Source organism: Physella acuta, unplaced genomic scaffold, assembly GCF_028476545.2.
Source record: "Physella acuta isolate Inbredline_101_S28 unplaced genomic scaffold, ASM2847654v3 ptg000594l, whole genome shotgun sequence".
NCBI lineage: Eukaryota > Metazoa > Mollusca > Gastropoda > Physidae > Physella > Physella acuta.
The window spans coordinates 3,970-31,956 of NW_026732113.1; the positions used below are offsets into that span (position 1 = coordinate 3,970).

A 27,987-nucleotide genomic window follows, 5' to 3' on the forward strand; every position below is an offset into this window, starting at 1 on the left:
GTTGCAATTATTTGTAGATTACTTATAAATATATTGTATGTTATGTGTTAATGAGTGTAATTTTTTAAATAGTATCATTAAAATACCAGATATTGAGCTTTCTTATCTTGAATGTCTGGGTGTTGTCTTTTCTAGTGTAATCACTGTGGTAGGGGGACAGCTTGGTAGATTCTGACAACAAGATGTACACACACATTATATCAGTTCATGATAAACTAATTTATGAGATGAAGAGTTTGCTGTCAGATGGGTGCATATTGATTTTTAATTCATAAAATGTTTGCTGTCAGATGGGTGCATATTGATTTTTAATTCATAAAATATTTGTTATCAATCTTATTTAAGTAAAACATTATGAATCTTGTATATCAATTACAAAAAATATCATCATTTTAAAAGCTCAACTGTTTTGAATTTTTATTAAAGCAATTTTATGTTTAATAGAAAAATAAAACTATAACCATACCAGTGAACATGTCTGTGTGTTCTAGTATTGTACTTTGTGCTGTTTTTATCATATCGATTGCATCTCTCATAGCTTTACTGGAGCCAGGTATATTGTCTACACATTCATTGGCTCTAGTTTTGATCTGGACAAGTAAGAAAACTGTATAAAAACTGCTGACCAGTGCCCTATAACACTATGTAAAAACAATGTTGGTCTAAAACTGTTTAGTTGCATGCTCAGGCTTTGAACATGTTATAATGATTACAACAATTTGACGTGATTGAAATATAATGCTTAAATTACAACAATATGACGTAGAAAATGTTAATGAATGCTAGACTTGACTGTTTTGAAAACAATTATCTTGTTTAAAATACACATCAATGATACAAAAACAATTTGTATTTACCTGCTGCAGAAAATCACTGATGATACTCTGTAGATGAAAACTTGACTCGTCCAATAGCTCGAGCTGGGTAGTTAAATGTTTCTTTAGGTGGTCAGACATCTACAAAATAAAATAATTGTGAGTCTTAAGTTTACAGTGGTTTATATTTCCCTCAAACATTTAAATCGATAAATAATATTACAATATATAGGTGTCTAGTAATTTTTTTAATTTAGTTTAAGTTTTCGAAGTAAACTTTTGTAAGATATACTAAATTATATTATTGGGTAATACAAAATGAAACTGAAACCTTTTAAAACACCAGGCATTAAATCCGAAAATATATATTAATATATAACGAACATCTACAGTATAAACAGACTACATGTTATATTTCATGTTATCTACCATACTACACATGCATAACTTACGGTGAAGGTCTAAGTCATTACATATCATCCTTACCTTAAGACTATATTCCAGAATAACATCAGCTAAATGTTGAGTCCAGAGTTCCTTAAAGCTTCCGACACATAATATCGGGAAAATCCAATAATTATATAAAAATGTATTCTCGTTTATTGAATACTGTCTGTATGCCAGTAAAGGCGCTATGTCGGGTGTCACCCGGTTCGGCACCTCATGACAAAAAAGTATAGGCTTTATATATACACACACTTATATATATAATATATATATTTTATTTATTTTACATATAAACATACAAACATACATATATATATATATATATATATATATATATATATATATATATATATATATATATATATATATATATATATATATATATATATATCAGGGGCGTAGCGAGGGGGGGGGGGCAGGGGTTCGGACCGCACCGGGTGAGACCATTTAGGGGGTGACGCCAATGCGAAAAATAGCAAAATATATAGAAAAAAATTGATAAGTCCACTTAATTAAATGATTAATTAGAGTGTAAATAGTCTTTTAATAGCAAATTTGACAAATCCCGACAAGGGTGGAGGGGGGGGGGGGTGACACCATGACTTAAGCCTGCTAATGAAAGAGATTAACATGCTACATCAAGCTGTATTTATAACCGTCTATAGATTTTAAAAAATCGTTAGCATTATATCTGAGCACAGTTTAAAGCAATCGCCGTGGGGGGGGGGAGGGCGTGAGTGGGGGGAAGTTACATTAACTCTACGTTGCAAAATATGCATAAGGTAAACGTTTCGGTTGAGAATCGTAATAACTTATGTGTTAATCCATGTTTGGGGGGGGGACAGTTAAAAAATGAAATACATAAAAATATATTGTGAATACATATTTATACACATGCGTATATACATACTTACTTATATGTAAGGTTCTTAGATTTGTCCAGATGAAGTATTGTCTTATATAAACAATTGTTTGTAAAAAAAATGTATATGTAAAGGGGAGGTGACTTTTTAAAGTAATAACTTTTAAATAAATGTTTTTACTATTTAAAAGAAAAACTAAAATCACAAGGTCTAGCATTCACTGAAATAATTATTTCGTTATAAATTATGTCATGTATTGTACTGAAATCGTACACATTAATTTTGAAAGTGAATTTAATATAATATTTGATTTATACTTCTAAGGAAGCCTTTGCAGTTCTAACAACATTGTGAGTAATAACTCAGATTATATATATATATATATATATATATATATATATATATATATATATATATATATATATATATATATATATGCTTATATGTATAGTTGAATATGATGTCACTCCCACACTGTCCCGTTTTGTCAAACTGCGGCAATTTGGGTACACGTTATTTTAATGCACGTATTGATTCGTGTGGAAAAAGCAACGTTTTCAAAGTAAATTATCAAATGTGATTTCACCCTTATCCTGTTGCTGATTAATTTATCAGTTATTTAAAATATGCAAATAAACTTAATTTCCCGCTGTAAATTTTTGCAGTTGGTGCCCCCCCCCCCCCTTCCACCGGTTGATAGCTTTAAAGTGTTTACAGTGAACAGTAAAGTTGTTAATTTATAGTCAGTTATTAATACATCTAGATTTTGTACTGTGTTGTGTATAGTTAGAAATTTTATGTCACTATGCCTCTCCCACCCCACCTACATTGTCGGAAGCGTCATTTTGTACTAACATACGCATAAATCCAATTAATAATTCATTAAACTTTCGAAGGGTAACAACCGAGTAAATACAACTCATGCTAGACACCAAAGTTGCCTCCACTGTTTAGTTTTCAGAATTAAATTCTTAAGCAAAAAAAACAAAAAAATTGAGTGTTGACATTAACAATACAAAAAAAACAATTTAAAAAGTAGGTAAAACGACAGCCTGCATTAAATTTTATTCACATTTTCTTATGATTCTTTTTCCATTTTTAAGTAACTAATTTTGTAACTGCTATGTTGAAGTTTAAAATTTAAATTTTGGTTTATAAAACAAAGAGTAGATCTGTAGCAAATAGTGGGTACATATGGTTAGTATGAATGACATCATAACATGAGAAAAGGGGCATAAACAAATATCTAGTTAGCAAATATCTTTGATAAGTAGGCCTATTTACTACGATATATTACAAAATACAAGAACATATTTTTTTACAAATCTACAACGTCAAGACTGAGAATGCAAAGTAAAACTAGCTTTAGGAATTTAGCTTCGTGCTAAGACAATTGCATTCTACTATAAATTTCCTTATTTCAAAGCTTTATTTTTAGAATAAAAACCTAAGATAACGTGCAATGAAAATAAAAACATTATAATCGTGAATAACTATCACCCGTTTAAACTTTTCTTAAAACGAACATAATTAAACCGGTTAATGTTTTAGTAGCTAAATAATTCACCGATACACATAGTGTGTCGGTGCATGTTTGAGATCATTTTGTCGAAATAGCACATGCGGGTCAACGAACACCAGAGCAAGATAACACGAATTGCTATTGCACGAATGAGTTGGTATTGTAACCTTTGGATATTGCGTTTTCTTGAGTAATCGTGTTGCGTATTTGGAAATTTAGAATGTTGAGTTGTTGAGTTGAACGTATGTTGAAAAGTGTTTTTCCGTACTTCAGAGTTGATTAATAGTGGGTTTGATGGTGTCGAGTTGACGGTATTGAGATAATGTAATTATATGTTTGGGTAACTCTACATTTATTTCTACACTGTCACTTCTATCCCCCATTAAGTCACGTCCACTACCAACTCTTCTATAATTGACGACTTGCTGCCCCTGACTTTCTAGTCAAACAGCTTGCACTAAAATTCTGTAGACTGGTACAACTAAAGAATATGTTTACCGACTCCTTGTCTTAATTAAAAATAGCCTTCCCCTTTCTTACCGTCTCTAGTCCCGTGACCCTGACCTTATCTTTGATTGGTTACCACTATTCACCATGTTTCAGGTTGTGCCGTTTCGACTGTCCAAACTACGAACTAGTTATATTACCTGTAACATGACGTCATCACATAATGTATAGCTTGTTCTTATCATATGCCGAGCTCACTGAAACAAGTGATCTTTACTTTACTTGCCATATAGACCGTCAGGTTTGAACAGGGAACTTACTTTAAAAATGTATTTTATAATCTTTGTATCGTGTAAGCAAAATGATGTGAATATACACAATCACAAATCATAATAAGTTATTTTTAGTTCATCAAACCACGTCATTTATTAACACAATTTAGGCTATAATTATCCAATTATTATTAAATAAAATGTTACTTTCGTTAAAGAAAGTTTAATTATAGACTTAAAGATAAAGACGAAGAAACAAAGTAACGTGTTATTACTGATTTTAACCAATAAAATATTTGTTATTCTTTTTATTACCCCTTAAAATAGGGTTTTTTTCCTGTACGTTTTATGATGTATGATGCATGAATATTAAAAATAAAAAAGGAAACAAGAAAAATGTGTACATTCACAATCCTTATTGCTGGTGTGTGAAAATAAAATATCTCCAGTTTTCATCTGAACCTGTACTCTCCTTGAAGCTTCACCAGATTTATCTGCTGTCCAAACATCAAAGGGAAATGTCACCACATCACCAGATTTGTGCCCAACACCGGCTGTTACAGCACCATCTCCTGTTGGTTTTATTGTAAGGATTACTTTGTACAGGCCATCAACAGGGGCGGTAAATACTCCAGTCTTTTGATCAAAATGGTTTCCTACGTTACGTTCTACAGCACTGAATGTAATAACTTCGACACCTTTTTTCATGTCCGAGCGACCTTGTGAAGCAATAAACCCTGGTGTAGAATGTTTCGCTGCAAGGAATAAAATACAAAAGGTATCTACACATTACCAAATAAGTTATACAAACAATGTACACTAAAACTTTTTTTTTAAGTTGTTGTTTGTACTTAGACCAAATTCTCACACTAGAACTGCGCCGAATCAAGCGACGCAGCAATTATATACGTTCAAGAAAATCATATTTTTCAATTAGATTTCTGAGTAAACAGAAAATAAATAAATTTGCATATTGAATGTAGGTTGCTCACACAACACACCAAATCATGTACACTATGGACCAATTATTTGTGCAGTAGGTTGAAGTTAATAAAGGGTGGGCTCAGCCCAAAACAGAAGACTTTTATTTTTACATTCTAGTACTTTTAGCTAACAGTGGTTGACAATTGTTTTAACAGGGTTGTTTCCCTTTATAAAGTAACCACCGTGTCTCCTACTGTAACAACATTTTGGCCGATAGATAAAAATGTCTTACCATAAAACAATGAGAAACTACATCTAATGATAAATATGACCATAGCATACTTCTATATAAAAACAAAACAATAAATAAAGCACATAAATTATCTAATTTTATTTAAAATACACAGCCTTTAGTTATTGAAAATTATCTTGCAAAATTTAATCCTTAAACAAATAAAGATGTAAACCTATGTTAAAAATATGTTTATTATTAACATAATGAGGAAATATTCAAAGTGTATCAAGATGTTTATATGATCTATAATATAAAGAATAAAGAATCATGGCTTTAAGAAACATCATTTCGATAAAATTACACAAACAACTCATAGAAAAAATAAACCATATTAAGATATCGATTGTATTTTATGGTTTTATATTGTATATTTATATTGAAAAGAAATAACCTACCAATTGATTGAAGATTCTGTGACAACTTTAAAACTTTTTTTTCAAGAGTGTCAATCTAAAAACAGAACAACAGTTACAGAAATAATTAATGTGTTACAAACTATTAACATCAAAATAAATAGTAGATGTTTTCACTACAATAAATATATGACAGCACTGATATAGGAGAGACTAGAACATTTACTTCACATTTTTAATTTATTACTAAAATAAATAAATTCATTTTATTTGAATTTAAGTTTTAGTAATTTCTTTAACCTAGTGAAATAAAAAGATAAAAATACATTAAACAAGCACTTGTTTCATAACTGTACTAAGTATATTATTATGCCAACACCAAGTTACATAGTGTTTAGCTAAAAAAATATTAGTTTAATTTACCTTCTTCATTTTCCCTACCCTAGTCTCAGAGTTTTGATTATATGTTTCAATTATTTTATGAATTGGCATCAATCTTTGTTGTAGAAGTTTACATATCGTAACATGCTAAATAGAAGAAATTTAAAACTACATGACTATTAATGTGTTAATATAAGATTTAAATTTAAAAAAAAAACACATAAAACAACTCATATTTTGGCAGAAATTTTACAATGAATGCAATTATGGTTATGTGATTTAAAGTACAAGTAAAGTGTGGCTATGGTAGTGTTTAACAAACTCAATTGTAAATAATCAGTGGACAGACCTAGATGAACGGATGGTAGAGACATACATACAATAGTATAGAGATCAGATGTGGAAAACAAAATAAACAGATAATTTTATACTGGAGAAGGTTGTAAAGCTGACCAAAGCCATTAGAGGATGTAGAGCCACAGGGTTGTATGTGTAAACACAAACTTTACTTTAATGCTACAAATGTGTTATAACTCATAAATAGGTATGGATAAGAAAAAAATATAATTCATTTATAGCCACTAATAAAAGTCTAGCTGAATGCATTGATCAAAATATTATTAATATGTACCTTAGACAATAAAGTATCAAATGCTTTTGTTGAATCTTCTTGTATAGCAGATATCAAATCAGAATGTCTTTTAATTTCTTGTGTTACATGATCTGTTTTCTCTGTGTAAACTCTCATCTCTTTATTTAGTGTGTGCAGGTTGTTTTCATATTCTTTCATATCTAGAGACAGTTTCTCCAGTGTTTTGTCTGTGTCTGATTCTTTACTTTTCAAACTTTTAATTTGTTGATTCAGATCTTCTATTTTGTTATCTTGTTCTTTTAACTGTTTTCTTAAGTTTTTAAAATTCTGTTTTTGTTTCTTAGACCAGTTTTGAACTTTAATCCCCACATCACTTTGTTCTGTTACAAAGTTGTCTCTCCATTGTTTTATTTCTGATAAGTCATCTTCCGTCTTTTGTTTTGAGTCTTGAAGGGATAATAAGGTTGCTTCAATATCCTTTAATGTTCTTGATGTTTCTGGATTACATTTAACTTTTAGATTAAAATTAAATACGTGTAATAGGTAAAACACTCAAATGAAAGCATAATTTTTTAATATAAAAATATATTACAAGGTATTATATTTTAAATCATAATAAATTGGAGACAAGAGAATGTAATATTACTTGTGCATCTATGCATATTTAGATTATAATTATGTCATAAAATGTACCAGCTCTACAGGCTTGAGAAATAAATCCAGTGTCTGCTGTCTTCAAACTTTCAGGTGTTCTCTGTTCTTCTGTCATCACAGTGAGAGGGTACAGCTTGGTGGATTCTGTCAACATGTTATACACAGAAATAACTACAGGTCTTATACAACTAAATGACTAACTGATAATTGTTTAGTAAGATAGATGCGCATTGACAGTTTTTAATCAGGCAGTCAATTCTTACATTATTTCACACTAATTGTATTTAAATAATAACATTAAACACATTTTATTTGAGTTGTCACTAAATATTACACACTTCAAACAGTCGTTAATAAAACAACATTATGCTTGATAAATAAAATAAATTATCGCAAAGTAATGCACATACCCGTGAACATATCAGTGTGTTCTATTATAGTACTCTGTGCTGATGTTACCATAGCAAGTACAGCTTTCATCGTCATTTCGGTGTCAGAATTGTTGTCTACACATTCCATTGCTTTTGTTTTAATCTGTATTTTTGAGGATATTGTGATAAAAATTGTTACGTTGTTTCAGATTTAACATAATTTTAAAAATGCAACTATTTCGTCATCAAGATTTAGATACAGTGTAGAGGAGTTGTGGTCTGCTGTAAGTTTAAGAACTGCAGGTTGTCGCCATTACCAGATTTTTTAAATAAAGGTTAGAGTGTTTTGTGCATGTTGAAAATATAGATATAATGCTTTAATTAATAAAAATATAGTTAAAGACTTTTATTTACATGTTGTACAAAATCACCGATGCTACTCTGTAGATGAAAACTTGACTGTTCCAATAACTCCAGCAAAGTAGCTACATGTTTCTTTAAAAGTTGAGACATCTGAGGAATATGTTCCTTATTGAACTCATATTGAGGGTAATGCGTAAGTTGTCAGAGGAAATAAGTAAATTGCTTAGATCGACTATTTCATCCGGTAGGATATATATATATATATATATATATATATATATATATATATATATATATATATATATGTATATATATATATATATATATATATATATATATATATATATAAGCTATATGTGAGAGGATATAAGCAAGTTCTATATTTCCTCTATTGTTGGCGGATATAAGCCCTTTCCATATCGAAAATTATTAATTTTATTTTAAACAAATAGAAAGTCGTCCATTATAATTTAAATTTTTCAAAATGTTATAGTTAAGTTACATTTTTTATAAACATATTGGAACTAGCATAGATATATACTATTTTAGAATGGATTAACTTTTAAGTTAACTTCATTAGCGAAATGCTGACTATTGTATTGCTAAATTATTGTGTGAACTACGCCTAACACACATATTAAATTCCTTGTTTCTAAATAAATCAGCACTACCTTTAGGTTGTTTAAAACGGTCTTCGAGACTGGAAACAAAATGGCGAGTCTTGTTTTCCTTTTTAACTTGGTGAAATTATATCGGGAAAATCCGTCCACTTAAAACTTTAAAATAAAGTTCGTTTTGTTTATAAAGACTAATGTTATGTGATTATTGTAAGCACTTTTTAACCTTTAAATTTTTAAAGAAAAAGATATGTTGAAAACCTTTCTTTTATTAAAAAAACATAAACACTGAAATAAAAGTGAAACAATTTAGGCCTATGTACACAGATTTATATCATCACCAAGTTTACGATTAAAGGGAATTTCCGATCTAATTGCAAGTAAATACCCCCCTTACACACACCCCCTCTCCCTCCAAGAAAAAAAATACCGTATTTTTTGTGTGCGTGTTCCAGTGGCGTAGGCAGGGAGTGTTTAGGTGTTTTTATAACCACAGTCGTCACTCTTTATGTCCATAATTTTAAAATTATCTACGTCCGTTATATAACTGTATCTTGTAACTGTCTGGATGACAGTGTTTTGTGTGTGTTTTGGTGTTTTGTGCATTTTAGAAGAACAGGGGGCGTTACCTATGAGCTCTTGTAAAATGAATATATTTAATTGTTGCCTCCCTTTGACCATGAAGAAGACAAGTCACTAGAAGAAAAAAAAATACAGTTGGTAAAAGAAGGATCAAGGATTAAATGGTCAATATATATTATTATTTTTTTAACCTTAAGACCTCCAAAAAAGGTTATTGTTTTTCTTTGTTTAGATGGCCACAGTTGTCATGGCAACTATACTTTCAGAAGAGAGACTGATGCATGCACATAGTTTAAGAACACACAAAATAGCAGCACCTACCCTCTAAAATTAGAACTTCACGAGACTACGAAATACCTCTTATTATAAAATGTAGGAGTAAAAATTATTTGAACAAGTTTAAGTTAATGCTGCCGATAGCGATAATTAATTAGAAACAAGAGAACTTTGCCAGATGAATATAGAATGTGACACACACGGCAGTTTGGATATAATGCTCTAGACGATGTACCGCAAATCCTAAACATAAATTCAAAGTAGAATTCTACTACACAGTCTCTTAAAACGATGTTCCATCAATTATAACAACATAAAATTTTATTAGGATTCTTTTATGAAATTTCCAATATCACCACAAAGACACCTGTGGATATACTTACTGACTACAAACACTTAGAAATGTTGTTGACGCATAACGCATGCAAAGGTTGTGATGCTAAAGATCTTTGCAATGAGCTTCAAGTTGTAGCTCGAGGGCTTCCAAAGAGTATATCATCATCTTATTTGCTTCTCTATATAATACAACACACATTGGAAGATGTGTGCGTACCTAATGTTGTTGTTTCGTTGAAAATACTCAAGTTGATAGTCGAGAACCCGCACTTTAAAAAAAAATTACTTGCCTTCACATATAAATGTTGAAAACCAGACTCGTGGACTTAGCAGCAATTTTAATAGAATGTGTATGCGCTTTAACACTGGAATTGAAGGAATAAGTGTGGAAAAATTCACGAAAAATTCATTATATAATTTGTAGTCTACTTGTAAAGTTTATGAAATTGATAATTAATATGTGACTTTATATTTATTAATTTATTAATATATATTAATTTTAGTTACATTAATTTTAGTGAAAGGGGGTGTTTTAATAATATTAATAATGCCTTGGGCGATCAATAATTTCGCGCCGGTATTAATAACAGTTTTTGTGTTTAAATGAGTATAAGAATACATTGTTATACAAGTCACAGTTTTACTCAATTCTAAGTACGTTTACTTATTATTACAACATGTTACAATAAGTTTACGACAAACCTTTTCTTTTTTTTTTTTTTTTTGGATTATGTATATGGGCAAACTTAATAAACATGATTGGATTTTCACCTGGTATAAACAATAGGAATTTTTTTACTAACAGTAAACATGAACAAACTGTTACAGTTTCATAACTTTAGTCATATTTAATTTTAAAAAACGTATAATACATCGGATTATATACCACGTTTAAGGGGTTTTTTTTGTCAGCGTCCAACTGTTAAGACGTTTATTGAAAAAGTACTACGTTCAAATTAGGTTTCGGTTTAAGGTTGGATTACTAGCAATTCGTTCATTCGGTGCTGATAGCTTAACAATAAATTAAAAAATGCATGCACATTATTGGATTTTAGATAACGACAGACTTTTAATAGGCACTTTGTATGTTACGCGATTTTACTTTGTTCGCATGGTCAGTCTGTTAGTTACTTTGAAAACAAACCGAATAATTTACTATAATATTTCATAATCGTCTTATTACACCGATAGTAATAATTGGCAAATAAGTAACATTATACGCATTACTGATTATTCATTCGTATTTACAAATGCTCAAAGTTATTGTAACATAAATATCGTATAAAATGTAGACCTAAATGTCAACTTCTTGAAGGTCAAAAAAATAAATAACACAGAGGTAACAAGTATCAATTTATTTATATTTTTTTTACAGAATTTCATTGTAGTATTGTACTAATATGGCTAAAAGTGTGTTATTTTATTTTACAAAATAAATCATTGTTATTGCTTGTAATTATTGTTCTTTATGAAAATTAGGTGTTAAGGAGTAAACAAGAAAACTGCGTACATTCAAAATCCTCACAGGAAGTTGTTGATAATAATTTATCTCCAGCTTTCATATACACCTGAAATGTTTCTGAAACTTTAACGGATTTGTCTATTGTGTCAATCATACCGAGCCATGATCCGACGTCATCAGAAATGTGATAAACACCAGCTATTACAGCACGATCTCCTGTCTGTTTTATTGTGAGACTTGCTTTATACAGGCCACCAACAGGGGCAGTAAATACTCCAGTGTTTGGATTAAAATGGTCTCCTACATTACATTCTACAGACTTGAAAGTAATAACTTCGTTTTCGAAATGCAACATCCCGTTCCACCCTCCTTGTGAAGCAATAAACCCCAGTGTAGGAAGTATAACTTGTTGATTGGCTTCAAGAAATAAAAATCATACATTTTTTCTTTACTCATTATAAAAATAAATTACACAAATGATGTCCAATAGACTTAATTTATAAACTATCACAATATTATTCCGCCCAATCAAGCCACGAATTATTGTGCATAGATTTATAAAACACACATTCAAAACATTATATTTTCTAAGTAATCAGTAAGTTGTACATTCTGTTTATTGAATGCCCGTAAACCACACAATAACCAAACCATACACATTATGGACCAATCGTTTGTTAATTTAAAAAACAACAATATTTTGGCGGTTGTTGTCCACGACACGTAATAGAATTGTAGGGCTCGCCCAAAAAACGGAAAACTACATTTAATTGTATAACTCTCTAGCTATTGGCTAAATTGGGTTTTAAAATTACTTTAGGTGGGTTATTTCCCTTTCTCAAGTAACCAAACATGTCTCCAACTTTAACGATCATTACATTTCTGGTATAGGATGAAGGGGAAAAAAGTCCAATAATAACAATCAGAAAACGCACACACGTTTTTCCATGACATTATTCTATAGTTTAAAAGCTCTTTTTTTATAATCATAAAAATTAATTTTTTTTATATTACATTATTTTGAGAAAAAGTGTGTTCAAATTAATATTCATGATGGATTATAATTTTTTTTTTACACTTTCGTGAGGAATTTTTTTTTAATATATACATAATCAATTTGTTAAAGAGCTTACTTTAAGTTAATTTCTAATGAAAGTATAGGTAAAAATAAAATCCTTTTATCAAAATAAAAAGTTATACAAAAACAACTCTTAAAAATACCACACTGGCCGACACCTAGTACAGGCCTATATAATGCAATAAATTTTCATTTGATGAAAAAAAATTTAGCTTGGTATTTATAATTATCATGTATAAATTATTTATGTTCGTTATGTGACATTATTTTACTTACCAAATGTCTGCGAATCCGGTGACAAGGTTAAAACATCTTTTTCCTGAGTTTCAATCTAAGAATAAAACAATAACTAATAAATAGCTTATTTAATTTATATTATAAACTGTATATCTCAGAAGACACATGTTACCTTATTCAGCTTTAAATTTACAACTAAGACACATTACTAGAGTGTACAAGAAAAATTCAGTCTGCTAGTTTAAAATAGGATTTATACATCACATTTATAATCCATAATAGTCATTCTTTTTAGTTTAATCTGATCTTCTTGTTCTAAATTTCTTATTTGAATTCAATATATTGTTAAATACTGTTTTAGCTTTTTTTAAAGTATTACTTCAGCATCTAAAAATTTTTTAATGAAAAGGTAAATATCTGAAGATTTTTTATTTTTGTTTTTATTAATTCTTTTTTTACTTTTACTATCATATGAATATAACTTGTGCACTAAAGCCTATGAGATTTTGTGTTCGTATTAGTTCTATTTTTTAAGATAAAAACAATGTCAGGTGTATAATTACCCCTAGTCTCCTGTGCATACAAATTAAAAGTGGCATAACTATACATTTCTATTGTTTATTGTTATGGATTGTATAATAAGAACATTCTAATATGAGAAGCCATGTGCTTGAGTGGAACCCCAGGGAAAATGAAAGTGAGGGTGTCCAAGATAGACCTGGAGGCAGAGTCTTCTTGAAGAACTGAAGATAGAAGGGGTCTTTGGAGGTTGCAAAAACAAAAGTATGGGAACAAACAAAATGGAAGGTTATGGTTGAGGGCCTATGCTCCACAAGAACTAAAGAGGAGTAAGTCACAGTCATAATTATAAAATGCATAGAGGCACTTAAAAGATGACATGACAAAAAATCTTCTATTTTACTATTGCATAGTTATATAATATTCTGATATAGTATAGCATATATAAATACAATATAGTGTAAAGTATTTAAGGAAAATATTAAAATATGTATAACAACAATCTATACAGTTATTTTACCTTCACTTTTCTCTCCTTAATCTCAAAATGTCTATTAAAAGTTTGAATCAATTTGTCAATAGGCATCAATCTTTGTTGTAGAAGTTTACATATAACAGTTTGCTATTGAATAAGATAATTGTTAGTAATGCATATAAAAGAAATTCATATTAAACAAAGTGTATGTCAAAATGAGCATAAATTGAGTGATATAAAACAGTTTAAATAAAAGTTATCAGATAAAAGTTAATCAGCTTACTACAACTTTTATAAATTATTACCTTAGACAGTATATTTTCACACAATTTAGTTGTATGTATAATGTTTTTCTTTCCATCGTCTTGTATTGTTGATATCAAATCTGAATGGCTCCTAATTTCTTGTGATAAGTTTTCTTTTTTATCTATCTGAACCTGTATCTCTTTATTCATATTGTCTAAATTGTTTTTGTAATCTATCAAATCTATTGACATTTTCTCTAACATTTTATTAGATATTGATTCCTTTTCTTTAAAACTGTCAATTTCTTCATAAAGCTTTTCAACTTTGTTATCTTGTTCATTTATTTGTTTCCTAATGTTTTTAAAATTTTGTTTATGTTTCTTGGACAACTTTTCAATTTTTATCCCTATATCACTTTGCTCTGTTGCAAAGTTGTCTCTCCATTGTTTTACTTCTGATATGTCATCTTCAGTCGTTTGTTTTGTGTCTTGAAGGGATGATAAAGTTGTTTCAATATCCTTTAGTCGTCTAGATATTTCAGAATTGTATTCATCTGTTAGGTAAAATATTAAAATGTGGTAATAGGTGACTAAACAAAAATTTTACTTATATTGACAAATAAGAGTAATGTTAATATAAATACTTTGAGTACAAGAAATGTAGAGTAAATTAAATATACTATTTGTGGTATTGATTTAATACATTAGATGAAATAGAATGAAATAAAAATATTAAAATAAAAATATTACATATCATGTTATTCATATACAATGCTATTATTGTTTTAATTATACTGCTTGTCATTATTGATTGGGGCTATACTTTTCTTATGAATGGCATTTCTTGTGAGTTGTTCAGTAATTTACATTTTAGGAAGTATAATTAAATGTACCAGATAATAAATCTTTAGAAATAAATCTGCTGTCTGTTGGTTGCACACTTTCTGGTGTTGTCTTTTCTCCTGTTATCACAGTGGGAGGGTAGAGCTTGGTGGATTCTGTCAACAAGATATAAACATGATACACATCAGTTAACATTAACCTAAATCAAGAAATGGTCAGAAAATTGTCAGTTTTATATACAGTGGCAAGTTTTAATTATAATATGGCTATTTCATACATCATTTTGGCTAGTATTCAATAATATTTTTTGAAATAAAAGACTTTTTTTCAGTAATAATTATTTTATAATAAGTATAATTTTTAAATAATTGTTAACAAAGCAACAATATGCTTATATCAAAATATGTTTTATAAAATGATGACCTTACCTGTAAACTTATATGTGAGATCATGCAAAGTACTTTGAGCTGCTGTTACCATAGCGATTGCATCTTTTACATCTTTATTTGAGTCAGTAGTGGCTCTGATCTTAACCTTGACATGTAAGAAAAGTGTATTAAAGTGATAGATTAGATTAGTTTAATCTTGACATGTAAGAAAAGTTTATTAAAATGATTGATTAGATTTGTTTAATCTTGAACAATGCAAATATTGTAGAACTAATGATGGTCTTGCATGCTAAATTGTGTTTAACTAGTTACAGTTAAAGGGGTTTTTTCCCACAGACTATGTAGATAAATTTAATGGGATGAAGTGGGTGTTTCAAATAAAATAAATATGATCAACAGATCATAATGTAGATGAATCTAAGGAATATGTTATACACAATATACTATATACAAAAAAATTATATGACATTTAGAAGATTTTATTTAATGCTTTATAATATAAAGCAAAAAATATATTATACATAAATAATAATATATTTTATAACATATTACTTTAGATAACAAGTGAAGCATGTCACTAAAAATGCACACCAATGCAAATAAAACCATTACGATTTACCTGCTGTACAAAATCACTGATGCTACTCTGTAGATAAACATTTGACTCATCCAATAGTTCAAGTTGACCAGACAAATGTTTCTTTAAGTGCTGATACATCTGCAAAATACATATTTTTTCAGTTTATTTTACTTATATGATACATTTTTAGTCCATTTAATTTCTTAGTCAGATTCTTTCGTTTACATATTATGAAATATTATATGTTAGACTTATATTTTAAATGATAAAATTTAAAACTAACCTAAATTGGAAAATAACTTTTGACTAATAAAGTAATTCTAGTTTATTAATATTATAAATTGGTCTATTTTAAATATTATTGCCTAACTTTTAAAATGGCTACACTTTATTGTGAATCTACATTTATATTATTTAGTATTTGGCACCCCATGCGGATCATCTCAACGACAGAATCGTTGAGCCTCTCTCCGACTGTGTCGCTGAGAATAAAACCCTTTGGTGGTTTCTCGGTCAACACTGTCGTTGAAAATAAAACAATAATTAAACATGCTCTCCACAATTAAGAAAGCATAAACTGTAGGTGTTTTGAAGCTAATATTCCAGCCATTTTGTTTTGACGAGAGCTAGTCCAGATCTAGACTAGATCTAGATCTAGATCTACTTGATCAACGATTTACACTGATGTAAAACCTACGTAAATCAAATCTACAAGATCAGGATTTACATTTAGATCTAGAAATCTACATTATTGACTAGAGAGAAAAAGTTAAAAGTATGCCTAGTGCGTCGAAAGTAAATGATAGAATCTAGATCTAGAAAATCTAGTAATTTTTCAGTAGCACTAGCTAGATCTAGATCTAGTCTAGATTGACTAGATAGAAAGGTAATTATTTCTGTGGCATAGCTGTCCTTTAGCATTTAGGATCTAGATCTAGAAGTCTAGATCTACTCAATTTTAAATCTCTTCTATTTCAAATTGTTTGTAGATCTATATCTACAAGATTAGGCTTAGGTCTAAAAATATACTAAAGTTAAAGCTACACAAGTACTACACATCATTCCTAAACTTAATGCCATTAATGGCTAAAATTCACTGAGCATTGTTGCACTTAAGACTTAAACGTAAGGCCTAAATAAATACTAAATAAAATTATTACGTTAGCTTAATTTTCGTGACAGCTTTTCTCTTCTTTTTTGCCATGCTTAATTTAAGTCACTTTCATGTGCTGGTAGCTTAAAATAAAACTTGTTTAGGAAGTTTATTTCTTTCTCCCTTTCATAATGCTGCAAATATGAGTAAGACGCTTATTATTATAATTAAATAGCTGCGATAAATAATCATTTGCATCTTTTTGGGGGTATTTCTTTTACATGAACTGTGAAATACGGTATCTCAAATTTTGCGCATAACTCAAAGCGAAATATTACTCGCTCAACTGCTCGTATTTAAAAAATCTGGTATGTCGAGGCACTAGAATGTTGAGGTACCACAGGATCTACTATGTATTGAAAGAAAACATAAATTAATTATAGAATAATAGGCAAATATAGTAATAAAGTAGGCCTTATAGCTTTAGATTTTATTCAGCCTACTAATAAATAATTAAATAGGCCTAAAGTAGTACTAGATATTAGTTAAATCACTAGTATTGTGTAGGGTTATTTTTATTAAAAAAAACAGATCACATCTTATACATTAAGGCGGGCGCAATAAAATAAAAATAATTTATTTAGGACCTAGGCCTATCTTTTGGAGATCTAAAATTCTAAATGAAAAATAAATTATTAATTAGACCAACAATAGGCATAGTATGCTAAATCTATTTTAGTATTTAAATTTAAGGCTCGGCCATCTACTAAAAATTTTATAAATGTCATAAAATGGCCTACTTAATTATAATTACTAATTACTATTAGGCCTAAGTTTAAACTAGAGATAGCCTATTTTATTAGTAGAAAAAGTATTAGTCATAGTTAAGATGGTATAGCCTTATGTAAATTAATGTAATCAGTGTTAGATATTATATAATATTGGAAAGGGGCCTAGCACTCTCTTAGTCATTAGTCTATTAGGTCTTACAAGTAATTTAGCCTATTTATATATTATAGGGCCTATAGGCTGTTATTTAAATTAGGCCAAAGGCTTATTAGGAAAAGGCTTAATAAGCTTTAGTTTTTAATTAGGCAACAAGGCAGAGGCTTAATGTTGCTTATAGATTTAATTTGAAATTATTATGATATACACTACTCTGCGACTATCACTATAGACTGCTATAGAGTATATTATAGCCTAGGCCTATCTAAATAAAATAATTCAACTCACTTAGCTTACTATAATTTTTAAAAATGTTTAGTTAAGTATTCAGCTCTCTATGTCAGCTAAGGCCCATAATTGTAATTATCCTACTGTTAGATCTATTAATTATTTAATAATTAGTAGGCCTAATTATAGGAATTAGGTCTGATACATTAAGTCCTATACATTGGTCGTAGAGTAATACTATTGGGCTAGTAATTATATACAATATCTATACAAGCCTACTTATCGTTAATTTGGAAGTCTTTGCATTGACCTTAGTTTTCAGATGTAGCAGCCTAATTTTTATCAGATTATACCATAAAATTAAAAGTAGACTTGTAGATCTTTTTAAAACAAGGCATGAAATATTAATTTAAATAATATAAATTAAACAAATAGCCTAAATAACAACTACACAAAGTTAAAGTCATAATAACTTTTTATAAAGGTATCTTGAATTTCAACTGGAGGTAGTTTTGATAAATATTAGTATTCTGAACATTAAAATAGGTAGACTTAACATACATTTGTTCTGAAAACATATTTAGAAATTGGTTTTAAAAAATGAGGTTAGGATTGGGGTGATAACTAGTTGAGGATTAGATATGATATTCATTGTGTTTATCCATGTTGTAATTTCTCTTTTACAGGTTTATCCAAAAAAAAGGGAAGATCTGATTTTTACCAGTAATAAGACTACAGCATACTAAATGACACAAGATGTTCTTTCTCTATTACCTCTTACATTTGACATAAAAGTAGGAAAAGGTATGACAATTATTAATAAGCTGCTTTAAATTTTATAATTTGTTTTTTTATAACTTAATTGTACCATTTTTATTTCCAATAATGATAAATATAATTTAGTGTCATTTATATTTTAAAATATTTATATTATACCAGATATAATTTACTTCTATAATATTACTATCCAGGTTTAACAGTCTATGCCTACAACATAGATCTCCAGGACTAAAAGTACACAAAATGGCAATCAGTATATCACAAGTGTAATAACACATGCATCTAATCTGCTTCAGTGGCGAGAACTGGGTGAATCCTCTCAAACATTAATCAGGTAAGTTATCACAAGTTTGCTTTGGTTTATTTTGAACATGTTGATTGAGATAGATTTTTATTTGTATAAATATTGTATTTAAAAAAATATTTTACCTAGTAAAACCAAGTCAGTGGTAATGATTGATACAATATCATTATGTATTTTTTTAAATATTTGTTTTGCAAAATATGCTGATTTGCAGGAAGGATATATATATATATATATATATATATATATATATATATATATATATATATATATATATATATATATATATATATATATATATATATATATATATATATATATATATATATATATATATATATATATATATATATATATATATATATATATATATATATATATATATATATATATATATATATATATATATATATAAAACAGTATCATTTAGTGGTTTGTCTTACAAATTTGAATTATTTACTTAATCTGTCTTAACTGCTCAACAGGAACTAGGCATACCTAATGAGCGTCAAGCTGATACAGTAGATGTACAGAAGAGTTTATACACAAGGTAAATATTGATAAATTTTAAGTTTTCTTTTTTTAAGGATACATGTAGTGTTTTGGGAGAAAGGAATTAAATTATTTAAATTAGGCCTAATAGTTTATTTCTCTAGCTTATGTTTCACTTAAAATAACTTAAATTTTTCCCCCTTTATCACTAAAGCAAAATTTTATAGATATCTATGCCATGATTCATCTCATTCAATCACTTTTTTCTTGTTTTGTTTTGATGTATTAAACTAATTTAAACTAAAGATTTTTTTTTTTTTTTGCTAATTTTATTATTTCAGATGGATGATTAAGAAAATCATTTTGTTTTGTTTCAGGAAGTGAAAAGTGATGTAAAAGGCAACTAATACTTCCATCTACCATAGTTAAACAAGAATCTGCAAATGGTGATAATTGCAATAATCTTGATATATTAATGTTTGGCTTTATAATTATATGCAATTGTTTCATAAATAAATTATTTCTCAAAATTTGATGTTTTTGGTTTTCATACTTTGTACATAAGATGCAAGTGATTGAAAGCTGAAAAGGGTTGTATGTAGTTACAGTATTCCCAGCACAAGTTGACATTAAAACAGCTGAAGCCCTTTAAAAAAAAAAAAAATAATCTAGGAATGCTGTTTCTATTAGCTGAGCATATATTTGGAAAAGAACTTAATTGTTTACCAGAGAATACTGTGACCCAGTTTGTACTCCAGGCAAAAAGTGTCTATGGTTAATATTATTAAGTTAAAGAAAAAAATATCAAACAAACAGGATAATATTAATAAGCAAGACCTCCACACTAGAGAAGTATGGAACGAGTGTTGCATGAAATTCAAATCAACCCCGATGTTGCTAATTGCTACACTGGCCATAATTGGCCTACATTGATTTTTGCTGAGGTAGGCAACTGTTTTTGTTTAACTTTAGATGTCGACTAAATAAAGAAGAAAACTGACACGCCAATACCAAAATCAAGAACTTGTAAAGTTCGTGGTTGCTAAACCGAGAAGTCCTGAGTTCAATCTCCCGTGTAGATGAGGCTCTATAGTTGGGGATAGCAACCTATCTTGGGGATACAACACTTGTTCTTGGATTGACAAAAGATAAGAAAAGAAATCCGGAAAGAAAAGCAGCTGAACGAAGAAGAAAAAGGCTGGATATATTCGGTATCAACTGTACAATTTTAACAGACACACATTTCAAACTACACATGCATTTCAATGATAAAGTTCAGTGAAGCCATAATGTTGAGTTTGACTGAATGAAGAACGATATTGTTATTTCAAGCAAAGTTAAGGTTTATTGTCTTAAAGACATTGTCGTGGATTGATTTAGACTAAGACTTCCCTGTTAAATAAGCCGACAACGATGGCTCTTTTTATTTCTCGTCTTATTTCTCGTCTAGCCCTAACCTTAGCCCTAACGCTAACCCTAACCTTAGCCCGAACGCTAATCCTAACTCTAGCCCTAACTCTAACCCTAGCCCTAACTCTAACGCTAACCATAACCCTAACCTTAGCACAAACGCTAGCCCTAGCCCAAACTCTAACTCTAGCCCTAACTCTAACCCTAGCCCTAACCCTAATCCTAACCCTAGCCGTAACCCTAACCATAATCTTAACCTTAGCCAGAACGCTAACTCTAACCCTAGCCCTAACGCTAACCCAAACCCTAACCCTAGCCGTAACCCTAACCCCAGCTGTACCTTAAGAGGTGTGTGCGTGGGGGGGGGGGGGGGGGGGGGGAGATGTCCTCCTTGGCGGGGGGGTAAATGACAGGGGGTAATTGCTTCAGGGGGGAGAGAACTAATAATCTGTAAGTCCTACTATTCAATACATTTGGTTAACACAATGTCGTCACACATGTAAAACAAAATAAGCAGTGTTTTTATTATTTGTATCCTTAAAAAATGCAAAATAAATGCTACGCCATTAACTCAACCTTCTTTTTTCTCGTTACATATCGTCACATAAAGCCACCGCCCAAAATGATGGTGACGTCAATATACAATCATAAAGTGGTCACCCATTAACCACGACTCACTCTTCAGACGATTTTGCACCAAACCCCCCTTCTCTAATTGTAACAAATTTTCACAAAAAGCCAGATCTTCGCCCCCCCCCCCACCACTCTCTTTAAAAACACTACACCTCAACACATAACCCCCTCCGCCGTTCCCCTGAAACTGCATTTTTACTTTCTCGTATATACGAAGTATAGAGAAAGTCTTGTAATCGTGCAAAAAAAAAAAAAAATCGAGATTTTTTTACAAATCTCGACGTTTTACACCTCACTGATACGGAAAAACATAATTTCGCAATCTTGTCCGTATGTCTGTGTCTGTGTGTAAACACGATTACTTGAGTACCGTTACAGCTAGGTTGATGAAATTTCATATATAAGTATTTTATCAAAATCATAGATCCGTATAAACTTTTGAGTGATTTCCGATAACCGAAAGTGGTACTGTGGTACTTTTTCTACTTTGAATTTTTCAAAAGCCTATAACTTGAGTACTATTGCAGATAGATAAATGAAATTTCACATGTAAGTTAAAGATCTAATTCTCTACCTTCTATCAAATTTTGAGTAATTTCCGTTGACAGGAAGTACTAATTTACGCTATTTCCGATTTCTCAAAAAACGCACGTAAATTTATAAAGTACTAATAATGTTGCGCACTATTATGCACATCTTTATTTGACGTTCACTTGGTGTGCAATTCTTTTTTCTACGAGGTTTTATTCTATTTTAAAAAGTTTAAGTATTTAAAATGGATTAAAAATCATGTCTATATCCCGAGTTGCCATTCCCCGTAGTGTTATATTAGAATATTCGAGAAAGTTTAGGGGAGATCACTCCCGGTTTATTATAATATGTACTGACCTCGATAAACATTGAGTTAATAAATGAATTAATACCAAAAGCAATCTTTTAAAGCCCGAAATAACGGATGAAAGCAAAAATGTGTCGTCACACTTTCCGATCATCCCTTCCCATAAATGAAAAAAAAGCCTGAACATACTAAAGGAGAGTATGAATGTTGATGGAGGATCCCAACGTTAAAAATTAAAGCAGCGCAAAATTTCAGGAATCCATGTTACATATTATTTTCCGTAGGTATAACAAAGGTATTTACATTGTGTTTTATATTTTACGAGCCGCTATCATACGCCGCTATTTTGTTGTTTCATTTTCTACTTTTCAGTAATTCATAATTTGTGAATTTGACAGTAACAATGCTGCCACTGAAAATATTTGCTTTAAAACACTATCAGTAGCTCGTTAAGGACGATAACCCCCCCCCCTCCCCACCCTCCTTTCCCAAAAATCCTACCCCCCCCCCCCTCCTCGTGAAAGCAGCCCCCTCTGAGTTACCTCCACTAAGTTTAAAATCGTTTCAAACTAAATTATCTGCCCCTAATAGCTGTCACTAAACCCGGCTCTACGATTGTAAACATTTAGCTTGAACCACAGCTCACCAGACCATGTAGGGATGGGGGTGGTAGGGATAGAGAGAAAGAGAGGGGGCTGCTAGGGGCGCTTACAGCTTGGTGTTTTCTATGGTATCCATGAAGAGAATTATTTATATAGAAGAAATATATATTAAACCAGCGTACCCGTCCCGCGCGTTGCTGCGGTCTCAGAAGACAGAATGACGCAATATTTTAAGAGGATTCCACAATTATATTAGCAATCACGTATTTTTTTACGCTTGACATTGATTTCTAAATCTAAACAATTTAAATGTAATCAAAGCCGGTGTTATATTGCTTTCATCATAGTTGTTGAGGCGCAAATTCTACCGCACACAGTAGCCCATTGTATCCATAATGTATCGCACTCTTTAAAACGAACGTAGGCGCAATAGTGTTTATGAGGGACCCACACAGGGGCGCTAGACCACACGCCAGTGGTGCAGTAGACAAAAAAATTTCCCTACTGTAGGGCGCTCTTTTAAAACTCATAGTGTTCCTCCCGAAGCCAGTGGCGCATCGGGTCAAACGAATTGTCATCGAATGTCGTGTGCCACAGGGTCAATATTGTAGAGTGCTCTTTAACACAACCTTAGGATATCTCAGGGCGCCAAATCGCTTCCTGCCGGGGAGCCGGCAGACGCGTCTGATTCCATATAGTCAAAAATTATTGTTGCCCATCGTGTCTTTAGTGTATAAATTTAAAAAAAAAACGAACGTAGGCGTCATAGTGTTCACATGGTAGCACGGGGCGCTTCGGGTTACGTAATATCCGGGGCGCCGGCGGCTGCGCCTGTTGTTGCTTTTTTACCTTAGCCCCCATGCAGTTTTAATATCACCGCCCTGGATTTTCAGGCGCCAAGCCGTTTATTAACAAAAATCGCACCCTCCAGGGAAACGCCCATAATAAATTTTAATTTTTGTTTTCGCAGAAACCTTCTCGTGAGTGTTTTCATTAACTCTCGAAAGTTTAACGGCACTCAGATAAACGATGTCAAACAGCATCTGTTTTGTTTTTTACAAACTGTGTAGAGAAAAATTGCACCCCCCAGAAGCGCCGCCCTGTTAAAATAAAAATAAAAATAACCTCCCCTGAAGTTTTATGGCGAGTGGATGAACGGGATTAAACCGCAATCTACTTTTACGTATATATACCCTATATAGGGATCTATATATAGAATCGATTCGCGCCCTGCTGGGGCACCGTGCTTGTGAAATATATCCAGTGGTATTCTTAACTTAAGTTGCATGGCCATAGGATGAAAGGTGTAGTGCTGCATAGAGGACATAAACAAACCCACAAACAAACAAGCAAAACTTCATTATATATATACATAGAGAGAAATATAAATAATTCTACATATGCATATATATATATATATATATATATATATATATATATATATATATATATATATATATATATATATATATATATTTATAGCTACATTTGGTGACTTCCCATTTTCCCCAATGGCGTCAAATTTTGCACATAATCCACCTATTAATTCATGTGAAAAAAAGCATCGTTTTCATCGTAAATTATTAGATTTTGGTATCAGCCTCTCTCCGGTCGTCGCTTAGCAAATCTGTTATCCAAAAATTCAACAAGCATGTATTCACCTGTACATTTTGCAGTTTGTGTCATCTCCCCTCACCCCCCCCCCCCCTGAATGATAGTTTTTAAACGTGCACAGTTAATTGTATATTTTTTTATCTGCAGCCAGTTATTAGTACAGTTAACTCTCATTAGTCATTTATTGAACTGGCAAAATGCTTACTTCTTCTATATATTTTGCTATTTTTCGCCATAGTGTCACCCCCGAAATTTTGCCACCTTGCGCAGTCCTCAGCCCCGCCCCCCCTCCCCAACCTTGTGACGCCTCTGGTTATGGGTACTACTTGAGTACAGTAAATATGTATATGTATATGTATATATATATATATATATATATATATATATATATATATATATATATATATATATATATATATATATATATATATATATATATATATATATATACATATATATCGGGGGGGGGGTATAGCCCCTTGGCACACCTTGTACCTACGCCACTACATAATCATGTTCTTAAGATTATATAGCACATTCTATGTATAAATTCGATAAAAATAGCTATTACGTATTCTGCAATTTTATATTTGTAATAACATATTGTAAACGAAATGAGTCTTAAATTCGATTAAAAAATGGGCCTTTATATTATGTATTTTTTCTATTTTGCAATCATATCATGTATTACTTGTTGTATAGCCTAGATTCTATAATAATATACTAATATATTCTATATTACATAATCCTATATTATATCGTTTAGTAATCTCTACCCTAATGTTTTCTATACCGAATAATCAATATTCTGTAATTCTAAATTGTGTATAAATTAATCATACAATCTCTAAAATTAATCATAACTATGATCACAATTAAATTCAGCAATCCACTGTATTAATTTATATTGCTAAAAATAATTTAATTTTCAATTTTAAAGACAGAAGATACATTTTTTATAATATTAATTATTATTAGCTCTGTAAAATGAATGGTTGTTTAATTTTTCTTATATTAAATATTTAAAGCGATTAATTAATCGAAATGGTTTTATTCCGTTAGCTAGTTTTTACAGTTTATAACTATAATTAGAGTCTCAACGACAGAATCAAATGAGAAAAAATCTATAGCGTTATTATATACCGACACTGTTGATAAGCCACTCAACGACAGTCTCGTTGAGAATAGTGTAGGATCGGCTGTATTTGGACTACTATTTATTGTTTTAATTTTCGTTTTGTAAACTCAGAGGCGTATCCAGGTTTTCGTTGTAGGGGGAGCGAAAAGAACAAAAAAAAAAGGCGCCGAATTTTTAACACGTTCTATATACGTGTATTATATTTATTATATACGTGTATTATATATATATATATATATATATATATATATATATATATATATATATAAAATTACTAGCTGTATGTCATTACTTCGCAAAGATGTAAAATAAATTGTAAGTAGCATTCCGAAGAAATAAGAAAAAACACAATGTAGGCCGACAAAACAAAAATTGTATCAATCTAAACAAAAAAACAAAAAATATACACACACTACAACCAAAAACAATGAACGTAACACAATCTGTTGTGTAATTCTTGTAAAAAAATTTCTTACATAATAATTCATGGGAAATTATTTAAGACAAGTGAAATAGGGGAAATAATCACTCTCTTAATATAAATATGTATATATCTACACATTTAATTATAAATGTCAAAACAAATAAATAATTACTTTAGAATATAATGAATCTGTTTAACACTATTTGTGTTAAAAAAATGTTTTTGTCTATAATCAGAATTAAATATATCGTCATCATAAATGCTAAAGTATTACGGCATAATGAAAGCTTTTGAAATCAGAGTTGGTATAAAAGCACGCTTTTCGAAATAAAAGAAAAACATTCGGAATAACAGCCTACATATATCGAAATATTGGTCTTTTAGTTCAGATCATATATTTTTTAAATTAACTACTGCTTCTTTGTGTTCCTTAAAGATCATTTTTTAACATAGTGATAGGTATGGGTTAGATCACTGTATTGCTCACACACCTTTTTACTGTCCGGTCACTTTAGGTCAATTATACAACCCAGTGGATACCTAGGTGTGAAATTAATGTCGCTCTACACAATTGTGGTGGTGAGGTGTGGGGGGGGGAGATAACCAACTCAGAGTGAACATAGCGTCAGTTTTTAGATTACTGTTCTAAACATACATATATATTACACGTGTATACTGATTCAGAAATAGATTTAAATAAGTAGCAGTGGTATTATGACAATATTTTTTTTTACAGAGGGGTCCATGGGGGAGGGGGGGGGGTTGTAACTGTTTCATATAATTTGTAGTCGTAATCACTATCGCCCAAACTGTAAGAATACTACCACTTCATCGTGATGACGTTGTTGATCGTGTCAAAATTTCCCCACCACTACGCAGTTTGCTCATAAGTAAATTTAAATAGAGGTGCCACGACAGTTGTATTTCCTTCTGTATTGTAATTTTCAAAAAAATTAATCACACGATTCAAACTGTATATTTAAAGTAATTATGTGTGAAGTTTTATGTATAACATTTTCTAATGCAATTATTCGTAAGCAAATACATTATACAGTTGCCTTAAACTTAACACCCCTCTTGCCAAGTGGTACTACCGGTAGAAGATTTTTTAAAATTCCAATGCATCGTAATGGTTATTCTTAGAATGGCAAACTGATGCAGCTGTTAATACGTGCTGTAAACGTAGACACTACTAGACTAGTACAATAATGCTTAATTGCTGCATGAAAAGAAATCTTGTGATTTACATAGATGTGCCGACCAAAAATATTTTTTAACAAATATCATTGTTTAAAACTTTGAGTTTAAAAAGTTTCCAAAAAGGCGCCACTTTGCTGAAAATGGCCAGAGGGGGAGCGGCCGCTCCCCCTGCTCCCCCCCCTGCGTACGCTACTGTGTAAACTACATCCAAACACACATTACAGTTTTAAATTCTCTTTAGATCTAAATCAGTAATACCTTAAAATTATTTTAGTTTTGTATTACAGACGTGAAACAAAATGGCTTATCTTCTTTTCCTATTAACACTGAAAAATAATATCGGGAAAA

The 27,987-nt window shown here is 30.5% G+C and overlaps 2 protein-coding genes and 2 long non-coding RNA genes across 5 annotated transcripts; 1 reads left to right on the plus strand and 3 right to left on the minus strand.

Moving 5' to 3' along the window:
• Positions 1–474: 474 nt before the first annotated feature.
• Positions 475–1,353, minus strand: LOC131947482 (uncharacterized). Its single transcript, XR_009387885.1, has 3 exons — positions 1,302–1,353; positions 858–956; positions 475–590 (listed from the first exon to the last, which is right to left on the minus strand). It is a non-coding gene; the product is annotated as an uncharacterized LOC131947482 (long non-coding RNA).
• Positions 1,354–4,029: 2,676 nt separating this feature from the next.
• Positions 4,030–27,959, minus strand: LOC131947473 (uncharacterized). 2 transcript variants are annotated; one of them, XM_059308696.1, is made up of 8 exons: positions 27,898–27,959; positions 15,978–16,076; positions 7,976–8,099; positions 7,605–7,709; positions 6,951–7,408; positions 6,362–6,466; positions 5,981–6,035; positions 4,030–5,121 (listed from the first exon to the last, which is right to left on the minus strand). In XM_059308696.1, the coding sequence occupies exons 2-8, from the start codon at positions 16,074–16,076 to the stop codon at positions 4,736–4,738; spliced, it is 1,332 nt and encodes a 443-aa protein (XP_059164679.1). In that variant the 5' UTR covers positions 27,898–27,959; the 3' UTR covers positions 4,030–4,735. The 2 variants fall into 2 exon arrangements, with proteins under 2 accessions (XP_059164679.1, XP_059164678.1); XM_059308695.1 differs by having other exon boundaries at positions 6,951–7,423.
• LOC131947478 (uncharacterized) lies at positions 11,510–14,421 on the minus strand. Its single transcript, XM_059308702.1, has 4 exons — positions 14,187–14,421; positions 13,927–14,028; positions 12,927–12,981; positions 11,510–11,989 (listed from the first exon to the last, which is right to left on the minus strand). The coding sequence occupies exons 1-4, from the start codon at positions 14,388–14,390 to the stop codon at positions 11,586–11,588; spliced, it is 765 nt and encodes a 254-aa protein (XP_059164685.1). The 5' UTR covers positions 14,391–14,421; the 3' UTR covers positions 11,510–11,585.
• LOC131947479 (uncharacterized) lies at positions 16,601–20,312 on the plus strand. Its single transcript, XR_009387882.1, has 5 exons — positions 16,601–16,713; positions 18,891–19,008; positions 19,176–19,318; positions 19,774–19,838; positions 20,158–20,312. It is a non-coding gene; the product is annotated as an uncharacterized LOC131947479 (long non-coding RNA).
• Positions 27,960–27,987: the final 28 nt, after the last annotated feature.